Raw genomic sequence first — 11197 nt, forward strand, 5'->3', positions numbered from 1 at the left:
CATGAAAAATTATAAGACTTCTGGGGATGTCTGCTGAAGAAATCACCCCAAAGAAGGCAAGAATTTATGTGCAGAAAGTTATAGATTGCAGCATTATTTTGTAACTGGTGAAAAATTCATAATAACTTAAATGTTGAAGGGTAGAATAACAATCAAATTATGGAAAATCCACTAAATGGGATGCATTGCAGCTATTAAAATGATAAATAACAAACCAAACATGAAGTATACAAACACTAATTTGTTTGCTCTCTGATTATGCCATTGAAAACTGTCCATACACAGTCAGAAACTGAAAGGAAGCAGGCCAGGCATGGTGGCTGACATCTGTAATCCTAGCACTTTGGGAGGCTGAGGTGGGAGAATCACTTGAGGTGAGGAGTTTGAGACCAGCCTGGCCAACATGGTGAAACTCTGTCTCTACTAAAAATACAAAACATTAACCAGGCATGGTGTCGGGCGCCTGTAGTCCCAGCTACTTGGGAGGTTGAGGCAGGAGAATCGCTTGAACCTGGGAGGCAGAGGTTGCAGTGAGCCGAGTTTGCACCACTGCACTCCAGCCTGGGCAACAGAGTGAGACTCAGTCTCCAACAAAAAAGAAACTGGAAAGAAGTAGGGTTTTCAGGGGTGATGGGATTATGGTGAATATTTAGTAAAAATCAAAAGAATTCTAGAGGGAGGCTCACACCCTAAACCCACCTTTCTCCTTAGCAGCTGCCTGTTCAGCTGTGGGGTCTTGGCGTGATGAGCTGATTCACCCCTGCATTACTTGAGTTGGTCTCCTCCCACCCCTGCCCCAGTATCCACAGGAAGGGTCAAGATCTGAACCTTCCGTGTTCCCAGTCCCTTAGAAGGAGCAGCCCCACCTCCAGGAACCCTCGCCTGCTGGGAAGCTCCTCTCCCCAGAGGGCAGTGGCTGTCACCCTAGCCAGACTCCTGGGTCTTCAGGCCTCTGGGTCCACAGCGCTGTAGGCCCTGCCTTCCCTCCTCCCACTTGGCCTCTCCCTACTGGCCCCTCCTCCCACAGATGTTCGAGCTGGGCGAGTGTGTGACGGGCACCATTGGCCCCACTCACAACTTCGAGCCCCCGCACTACGATGGCATCGAGTGTCTCGCCATCCAGGGAGACATCCTGTTCAGTGGCTCCCGAGATAACGGCATCAAGAAGTGGGACCTAGACCAGCAGGAGCTCATCCAGGTGGGGTCAGGAGGAAAGGGAGAGGGTAGACTCGGGTAGGGTGGTTTCCATAGCCCACGCAGGGCCTTGGAGACCCTGGGGCCTGGACTCGCGGGCCCCAGGCCAGATGGTTTTCACAGCTCCCCAAGCCCTCCTGGTCTCCCTCTTCCTCCTCTGTCTCCATCTTCCCTTCTTCCCTACCCGCAGCCTCTCCTGATGCCACATCTCCCTCTTAGGCAACCTGCTCTCAGCAAAGCCTTTGCTCTCAGCTCTTGGGTTTGCATGTGAAGCTCAGTTACCCAATTCCTTTCCTGGGAGCATTTGTGTTTTAGCCTGACCCGTGTGAGGGCTGAAGGGTTCTCTGCCAGGGCAGGATCTTAGGCTTGAACCTGGGAAGAAGAGCAGAGGGACCCATCTCTGGTCCCCTAAAGCCCACAGCACAGGCCACCCCAGCATGGCTCCTGGAACCAGTGTCACCCGCCCGTGTGGCAGGTCTAGAGGCCAGGGGAGCCTGGAAGTAGCTCCACTACTAGCAAGAGGGTCCCTGGGGCAGGTTCTCTCCCTCATCACCTCCCCCAGCCCTCACCAGCCCTGATCCTCTCACAGCAAATCCCCAATGCGCATAAGGACTGGGTGTGCGCCCTGGCCTTCATCCCGGGCCGCCCCATGCTGCTCAGCGCCTGCCGTGCGGGTGTCATCAAGGTCTGGAACGTGGACAACTTCACACCCATCGGTGAGATCAAGGGCCACGACAGTCCCATCAATGCCATCTGCACCAATGCCAAGCATATCTTCACAGCCTCCAGGTGGGTGCTGGTCAGAGAGGTCTGCCTCTGCTCCCTCATCTTCTGGTGTGGGCAGGGGAGGCTGGGAGGCTCAGGGCCCTGCAGTTGTCCCCGCAGGCTCGGTTGACAGAGCAGATTCCATGGTGGCCTCCTTTGCATACCTAGCCTGTGCCAGCCTTCAGTGAGTGCCCACCATGTGCTGGGCACTGCGCTAGGCAGGGGAGGAGGAAGGTACTGGGCCCTGGGCCAAGCCTTGCCCGCTTGTCTCCAAGCCCTTCCTACCCTCCCCTGCCCTGGCTGTCTTCCCCCGTGCAGGTATCTCTCAGAGCACAGAGCAGCCCTGCCAGCCCCAGACCACGCCTCTTACACCCCACCCACCCGCTCTGGCCCCCTATGTGGGGAGCAGCCAGGCCCTCTGTCCCATGGGGTGCGACTCAGATGGCTTTCTTTCTTGTTCCGACTTTGTCCCTTCTCTCCCCTCCCCTTCCCATCTCCTCCCACCTCTCCTCTCTGTCCTCGCCTCTCTCCCCCCACAGTGACTGCCGGGTAAAGTTGTGGAATTACGTCCCTGGACTCACCCCCTGCCTTCCTCGCCGAGTCCTGGCCATAAAGGGCCGCGCCACCACCCTGCCCTGACCCTCCCCATCTCTCCCTGTCTCCTCTTTCATTCTTCCCCTCTTTCCTTTTCCCTCTCTTTCCCCACTTCGATCTGAGCTGCTTCTTAACGGTATGAGATTATTTTACTCCTTCTTCTTCCTCTCCCTTCCTGTCCTGCCTGGCCCAGAGAGGTGCCCTGCCTGTCCCTCCTGTACCCACCGTCCTTTTCCAAGCATGAACAGTGGGACAGGCCCCAGGAGATGGGTGCCAGGGAGCAGAAGGGGGAGCCTTCAGGCCTGGACAAAACGAAACACCCCCCCAAAAAAAAGAAAACCCATGACAAAGCTCCCCCGGGGGCCTCTGAGTGCACAGGCCTGTCCATCTGCCCAGCACCCCACCACCTGCAGTCCACCTCCCCGTAAGCCATGCTTGCCTCCCAGCCCCAACCACATTTGGGGAGTTTGGGGAATCCAGTTCATCCTCTACTTTTGGGGGCAGCCAGCCAAGCCCACTGCAAGAGCTGACCGGCACCCCTCCACTTTGTCCTCCACCCCAGTGACCTGACGGTGAAGTTCTGGAGTGTCCGGCGGTTACCCCACAGCGGCCCACCCTAGGAGTGAGGTCAGAGGGATGCCCCCGGACCCTCGACCCCAGCAGCCTGGACACCATGGAAGGGAAGCTGTGACCCAGCCGATGGGGCCAGCTGCTCTGGGGACAGAGGGCGTGGCCCCCTCTCCTGCCCTCCTCCCTCTCCCTTGGCCTTCCCACAGGACACTGTTCCCTCATCCCTCCCCTGCCTCTCAGGAGCCTCTGGGTGAGAGAGAGGCTGGGGAGGAAATTAAGCTGTGAAGCCAAAGGGCATTATCCCTTCTTGTTCCCCTCCTGGCAGTCGTGGCCACATTGTCTCCTGCTGAACCGGCTCTGCCCCTTTCTCAGGCCTTTGGCCCAGTGGTGGGGCCCTGTGGGGAGGTGCAGCAGCCTGGCCCCATCCCACCCTTCCGAGGAGCTGGCCTCCCCGCTTCTCCCAGCCCAGCCTCTAGAGCCACTGCACCTGCCTCTGAGCCCAAAAAGATAGTCCTCAGGTAGCTAAGGAAACCAGGTGTGGGCGGCTGGGCCTTGCAGCTAACCCTTAACCCTCTGGCAACCCGCAGGTACCCCCAACTGGCCCCAGCAGTTCCCTGGGGTCCCTTTTGGATGGGGCCAAGGTGGAGCTGCTAGAAAGATTCCTTTGGGGAGATGGTCAGAAATACTTCACTTATTTATTATTTTGTTATTTTTATTTTTTGCTGTTGCCTCCTGGAAACGGACTTGAAGTTTCTTCCCCTATATTCTTTCCCTCAGCTCTTGGGGGCCAGAAATCCCAAAGGGAGTCCGCGGCCCCGGCCCTCCAGGGCCGCCTCCTCTGTTTGCTTTGCGGAGGAGGGAACTGCTCCTTCGACTCTGCAGCTCGGGCCTGTCCCCGACACAGCCCCCAGGGAGTCTTCTAGCTACCCCTGGCCTCTAGGCCGCCTGACGCTCAGTGCCTTCCTCCGTTCCGGGGCCTGGCACCCGTGCCGGGCAGCCTTACACCAGCCATGCCCGCGGCACCACATGTGTCTTCTCACTCGCGAGGTCTCGTGCCCAGCGCCCCCGGGAAGGCGGGGGCGCTCACCCCACAGCCCAGGCCCCGGGGTCCTGCCCCAGAGTCCTGCGTGGGCCACGTAGGAAGCAGCGTGGGGGCTGTGTCTGCTGGGAGGTGGCTTGGATGGGGAGGACGGCCCGGCACCCTGGCCCCCGCCCCTCCCCAGCCCTGCAGTCCCCCACTGGGCCGGGGAGTCTCTCCAGCTTCTCTCTCTCTGGTTATTCAGGAGACACATTTTCGGCCTTAAAACTGGCATGGAGCGCAGGCCCTCCCTTGCAGAAAATTATCAAGGAAGAGGGAGTTGGCAGAGTTTCTCTGCCCCGGGGCTGGGGACGCGGAGCTCCGGGGAAATTGTTAAATCAGTGTTCTGGCGCCCCCTGTTGGGGGAACTCTGGAATTACAGGAGTGGGCTTTGGGGGGGACTGAGCTCCATCCTTCTCCCCCGCCCCACCCCCACCCAAAGTTGCCCACCCTGTTTTTCCGTTTCATCGCTGGTCTTGTGCTTCCCGGCTTCAGTCTGGGAGCCAAGAGCCAGCCCCACCTCCCTTCAGAGGACGCAGTGACTTTTGGACTTTCCAGAGGTGGTTCTGTGTTTCTGCCCTTGGCTCCTCTCCGTCTTGGGCCGGGGCACTTGGAGCCCTCTCCATATGGCGCCCAGTGTTGGGGGGAGGCAGGCTCCAGTGGAGGCTGAGTGAGGCCTGGTCCCTTCCCCGTGCCCTCCTCGGAGCTGCCACAGAGGCTAAGACGGCTGTCCTGCTGGTGCTGGCCCTGCTGGATGTGGTATTGAAGTCTGGGGCAGCTGATAGCAGGAAGGAGACCCCCTTGGATGCTGGTCTCCTGGGACCTGAACAGTCTGTCAGCAATGGCTGGAAATCCTTCTTCCTCTGGCCACCCCGGGGGTGCTGGGCAACCCCCTTAGCTCTAAGATGTGGCCACAAATCTCTTCCCACTCCTCCCCTCGACCTGAACAGAAAGTTTTGACCTTGCAACCTGTAAGAAAGAATCCGTCCGCATGACTGTTTACAAGCGATAGAAACACATAAGACTCTGTCCCCTGAGCTCCCACCCCCGGGCCGGGGATGCCCCACCTGGGGTGACTGCACTGTAGCTGCAAGGCGTGTTCTTGCACGAAGTGTGATCTTATGGCCCTGCGAGAGGTGCTCATCATCATTGCCCATTTTCTGCTGTTTCCGATGGGTCAGCTACCTCACAGCGGGGCCAGCTCTGCTGTCCTGGCAAGTGTCATTGACTCTCTAAACTTGAAGTCCTTCAGGAGCCCTGAGCCCAACATCCCTGAGACACCCCGAGTTGTGCTTCATGAGAGTTGGATTCTCTGCCCACTCTTTCAGGGATGTCCAAGGTCCATGTTAGGGGGCAGGCCCCCAGCTCCACTCACTGCACAAGCACCCTAAATGTTGGAAGCACAAAATGGTTGTGATTTGAGCACAATGGCAGGGTCTCACAGGCAGACTTGACAGACCCGGGCCGGGAGGTTCCTCCCACGTTGGCTCTGTCCAAAGTGAGATTGAGGGTGCCTGTGTCTGGGACAGGGGGCTGCCCTTGCTCAGACCAGGCTCATGGCTTGTCCTAATTCTGGGACTCGTCATCTTACTTCTTGCCCTTCTGTGCCCATCTTAAGACTGGAGGCTGAGCCTTGTCAGGCCCAGCCACATCTTTACACCATGGGACCAGGAGTAAAGCGCTCTCTAAACCCCGCACCCCAAATCTCTAAACGCCTGAGTTCAGGTTGAGTCCTAGCCCTAGTGAGCCTGAAGAGCTTGGACTGATTCCCAGTCTCCTGGGTCAAGCCCCACTTTGTGCTTTCGAAGCTTATGAGCAGGTTCCCTGGATAGAAGGAGTCTTCCATCCCCACTGCCCTTGGGCCTCTTCAGCATAGTCCTGTGCCAGGGCCCTGTCCTCACTATCAGTCAGTTCAGTATTTGCTTTCACGTGAGTGGCGGACTCCTCTGAAGCAGCCAGAACTCTCAAAGGCAGCACATGGAGTTGCCTTGCGAGATTTCCAAGGAAGGAGGAAAGATTAGCAGGCGGAGCCTGGCACACCCAAGCCTTTGAGGTGGTCAGAGTGCCACCTTCAGCCCCTTGGGAAGGGACAGCGGTGGATCTGGGAGTGGCCTCACCCTGGATTCAGCCTAGGAATCTCTTCCCCCTCAGCTGTCCAGCCCTGCTGCCTGTCTGGGGATGTGTGGCCTGGGCAGAGGGCAGTTTAAAGCACAAAACCACATGGGGAGAACACAAGGTCGCGGGGACTTTCTCATGTGCCTGATGTGGTGGAGGGAGACACCAGCAGGTGGCTGCAGTGACGTTAGGGAACATAACACTTCTTTGCCCTGCTAGCTCTCAGCTCTGGGGGGCATCCCCCGATGTGGTCTGGGCTGGGAGCAGGCATATCCCCTGGTTGTTGCCTGTGCCTGGTCTGTTCACCATCGTGTTTGTGTGGGCAGAGCCTGCCCTGCAGGAGCAGTGACTTTCTTCCCACTGTGTGTCCCGGACCTGTGGTATGTGTCCCTTTGCCATCCCAAACAGGCAACTGTTTGCTGCTCTCCTTGCTTGGCATAGCCTCCTGGTCAGTGGCCAATGCCCCACAGGCCTTCCTGGGCCTGGCCCTCCTCTCCTGACTCCCAGATCCTTCCCTGCCCTCTTATGTGCAAGGACAGATTTTGCAGGGAAAGTTCTGTTTCTTCTTTGATACCTTTGTTCTGTCCCCTGCCCCAGCCCCAGCACTCATGATCTTGAAGCCCCTATCACACCCTAGTTCAGTCCTGTGAACCATGTCCTGAGGGCCTTGCAGGGAAGTAGGAAATAGAAACTCCTCCACAAAGAGCCGAGGATCAGAGAAGACCCCTGAGATGAATCAGGGCCCTGCCCTGCCCACCAACTCTTTTCTAGCAATCATGCCCTGCCCAGGCTGCAGGCTTCATTAGGCTCCTGCTGTCCTCCATGATGTGACTAGCACAAGGTGTATATATGTTTTGTACCTCTGCCGATGGCTGTACATAGTGTATGAAAGTTATTTAAGCCTCATGTTGTACATTTCTGTTCCTAGATTGGATGTGTGTGTTCTAAGAAGTTGTCATAAATAAAACCGGAATGACCAATGTCTGTCCCCTTCCAGGGGGCTGCTGACTTTTGGCTGGGGCCTTTGGAGAGGGAGTTGGTGGTGGTGGTGGGTGGGTGGGTGAATGGGTGCAGCAGGCCTCTGGGGCTGGGCCCAGCCTGATGAGAACTTCCTGAGCTGTGAGTTTGGGGCTTCACCAGTTAGAAAGCAGAGAGCTTTGAGAGCGTCACATTCTCCTCCAGACTCCATATGTTGTCTCCGGAGGCAGGTGCAGTTGCTGGAAGAGTGGGCAGCAGCATTTGTGGACCAACTGCTATATCTTAGGCACTGTTCAGAGCATTTTTCATTGTGTCTTCACTGCCCTGTGTGACAGGTGACATTCTCATTTTATGAAATGAGAAAGGTCTCGGGATGGATGTGACTTTCCCAGGATCACAGCTAGTAAGGACAGAGCCAGGATCTGCATCTAGACCTCCCCAACCACAGCAGCCTTTGCCTTTTGCTAACGTAACATGTACCTCTCTAGGGCCTGGACTACGCTGTGCGTGGCGCACGCCAAACGCATCTCGGTCCCTTGCCACTTATGGAAAGAAGGCAAGACTATAAAAAGATCATACAAGAAAAGAGCTCTACAAAGGTCTTTTCTTTTCTTTTTAAATAGAGATGGGATCTCACTATGTTTCCCAGGCTGGTCTCGAACTCCTGGGCTTAAGCCTTACCTCCCATCTCAGTCTCCCAAAGTGCTGGGATTACAAGCGGTGAGTCACTGTGCCTCACCATGATTTTTGTCCTAGATCAGTGCTTTTCAGTCTTTAAGAACCCATATTCCCTTTCGATAACCACGAATTGTTTCACCAACTCCTGGAGATTCCGGCCCATCCCCTGGGCAGAGAGGCCCCTCGGGGAGAATCCACATCTTCATCACCAGCCACAACTGATTAAAAAGCTTAACTTCCTGATATTTGTATCAGGAATATAATAGGGTTTCTCTTTGCTTTGTTTCCCAAATATAAAACCAAATTGCTTCCTCAGCCTGCGCAGGTCCCCTGCTGTTTGTCCAGACTTATGGATGTGACAGGTGCTCTGGCCAGGGAATTCCTGGAGTCTGTAGGAGGCAGAAGTCACCGTGGGTGGGAGGGCAAAGGCTTCCTGGGGAAGGTTTCCTCTAGAGAGGCTTCTGGTCCTCAAACAGAAAGGCCTTGGTGAGTGAGAGAGGGACCCTGAGCCATGGAGGGAGACACAAGTGGGCAGAGTTGCCCTGACTTGCCAGCCCCGCTGGCAGGCACAGAGCCTCCTGCCCCAGGAGCAGGTGGCTTCTTGCGGACAGTTGTTTTTGGCTGGCTGACTCGGCATCACCCATGCCACTCCCCACCCCACCCTCGCTCCCCACAGGTCCATATTTTGCATAGGATCCTGCCTGACAGTGGGACAGAAGAGCCCACTGTGAACTGCAGGAAGTGACACCTGGGCATGGCCAGCTGCAGGCTGGGCAGGGTGTGTGGGCAAGACCCAGAGACCGGCCACTGGGGAACTGGTCACGGGCCAGACCTGGAGTGGACTCCAGCCATCTGGTTCCTTCTTGCCACTGCGCTCCTCCCTGCACCCTCCAGAAAGTTTGCAGCACAAGGTAATTTTTCCAAATGTAGTTCACCCTGTCTCTCGAGGATGCCAAGGCTCCTGCAGGGTGGGGTGGGGGACAGGAACACTGGGTTAAGAGACTCTTTTCTTCTTTTAATGTGGGGTGTTGTTTTGTTTCCAGATTACATGAATAATATCTGCTTACTTTAGAAAATTTGGAAAGCAAGAGTGTCAAGAAAAATCCCATTTAGGATATAACCTATGGGACAGCTTTCCCAGGCACAAGGGAATGGCACCTCTCAGAATTTGGTAAGAGCCATTCAATTGTCAGAACTAGGTGGCATCTTAAAGGTATCTTTTCCTCAGCCTCTGAAGTTGAGTTTTAAAAACAAAGATAATGTTTTCCAACTCTCTGTTTATAAATTTACATTCTACAGAATTGAGGCCCAGAGAAGCCAACAGAGTTGGCCAAAATCATCCTGGGACAGGGATGGCCCTAGAATCCATTACTTTCCATGCATTCATTACCTTGTATTCATTATTTTATGCTTGACCAAAGTGAGGGGGTGACTTGTGGGGGTGTCAGAACAGTCTTTAAAGTGGGTCTTATCCCAATGCACTTGACCGGTTAATAGATTTTTAATAAGATCTATCTTTTATCATTGCTTGTAACAAAGCAAAACTGCCCTGGCAGAGGCAGGGCACTGCAGGGCAAGTATCCAGGCCTGAGTGTTGACGCTTGGGGTGTGGTTTGGGCTGTGCCAAGGGCCAGCCATGGTGGTGTTTCTATAGAGCAGCGCTGTCCCTGGCTCTGTGGTACCCAAACTCTCTGATCTTCTGGGATGTTTTTCACTAACAATCCTTTAATAAATCACTTTCCTTCTTAAGCCAACTGGAGTGGACTCTGTTGCTTACAACTGCATTCTAGAACACCTCATGTGTGCCAACATTACTTCCCCCTCGGCTCATAGTTGAAGTTGGTTCAAAAGAAATGGCTGGCTCTGGCCTCAGACCCATGGCTGAATGGGAGAAGGGAACAGAGGGGCAGAGCAGGGAGAGGTCAGCCTAACCCAGATGTGCATAGGCAAGAAGGCGGCTTACAAGTGGCTCTACCCCAGAAGGCCAAGAATTGACTGGAAAGACAACATAATAGCTATTTTCAGAAAGGTGCATACTTTTTCCTTTTATTAAAAAGATTCTGCAGGGATACACCTCCATTTCTAGTGCAGGACCCAGAAATCTGGCCCCATTGTCACAGGGTCTAATGGCCAGGCCTACATCTGAGACTCAAGGATGCAGGCTCAGAAGTAGTGCCTTTGGGGCCTCCTCCTGCAGAAGCAGGAGGTTGGGGGCTTGGCCAGTAGCAGCTTCTTCTTGGCTTCCAGGATATGGAAAGTCTGCATGGTGAGGCAGCTGACCGTGGGGTCGGAGTCTCTCTGCATGTGCCATAGGGCTGAAACACAGAGAAAGGCTAGTGGGCTGGGTAGGAGGGCCTAGGCCCTGTGGTGCAGAGATGTACCGGGCAATGGGGTCGGGACTGGTGGATTTTAAACTATGAGCAAGAGTTTCTTCTAGGAGTCCACAATGCTCCATTACAAGCAAGACCACATAGCTGCCATGAGCACAGGGAGATGCGAGGCCCACCTGCTCCTGACCGTGCTACACCCATTACCAACCCACTCACTCCTCTCCACTGCCCCTGCCTGGCCCTGCGTCCTCTCTTTCCCATAGAATAGCTGTGTGTGAAGTTCTCTGACTTCAAAGAGAGCTGCAGCCAGGGACTCGACCACACATGGGAGCCCAACACTGTCTCTCCTACAAGAAACCCAAGGGACCCTCCTGGCTGATGAATGGGCTCCGTGGTGGTGAGGGTGTGAGTGAACATGGGGCAGGAGGGCTCTGACCAGCACCTCAAAACCTAAGCACCTTGGGGATAAGCCTGCCTTTTCACGCGTATGGATGATCATTTTTGTGAGTCCATCCGCTCACTTTTCCTAACTTCTGAGCATTCCCCACCAACACCGGTGCCACTAAAAGATGCAAGGAGGGGGCGACTGGGCTGCCACTCACCTGTGTATGCCTCCTCAATTTCATCGATCTCTTCCAAGTCTAGGGTTTGGATAATCTGACCTACAGGAGCACACAAAAGCACCTCAGAGGCCCCACAAGGAATCAGTGGGGCCCTGGCTGCAAGTACTCTTGGCCCCCTTCCCAAACACTCACTATTCCCTCCTTTTTCCTGTCTTTCCCTCCCTTGGCCACCAGCCTCAGGTTTGGACTTTTCCCATAAGGTCAAACTTGTGTCCCTTGCTTCTCTGAAGGATTCTAAGCAAATAGGGCTGGGTGAAGGAGTGGATCTTCCT

General features: G+C 55.1%; 1 protein-coding gene across 4 annotated transcripts in view; it reads left to right on the forward strand.

Moving 5' to 3' along the window:
- The window catches only part of KIF21B (kinesin family member 21B), a 56314-nt gene extending 46593 nt beyond the window's left edge, over positions 1–9721 (forward strand). For 2 of the 4 annotated variants that reach the window (XM_004028121.5, XM_004028122.5), the window contains 3 exons: positions 1028–1198; positions 1784–1983; positions 3116–9721. In XM_004028121.5, coding sequence (XP_004028170.4) covers positions 1028–1198; positions 1784–1983; positions 3116–3173 — 429 coding nt within the window. In that variant the 3' untranslated portion in view covers positions 3174–9721. Of the gene's footprint in view, positions 1–1027; positions 1199–1783; positions 1984–2498; positions 2690–3115 lie in introns of those variants that run through there. The other 2 variants (XM_004028119.5, XM_004028120.5) reach the window with 1 other exon arrangement.
- The last annotated feature ends 1476 nt before the right edge of the window (positions 9722–11197 follow it).

Source organism: Gorilla gorilla, chromosome 1, assembly GCF_029281585.2.
Source record: "Gorilla gorilla gorilla isolate KB3781 chromosome 1, NHGRI_mGorGor1-v2.1_pri, whole genome shotgun sequence".
NCBI classification, from domain to species: domain Eukaryota; kingdom Metazoa; phylum Chordata; class Mammalia; order Primates; family Hominidae; genus Gorilla; species Gorilla gorilla.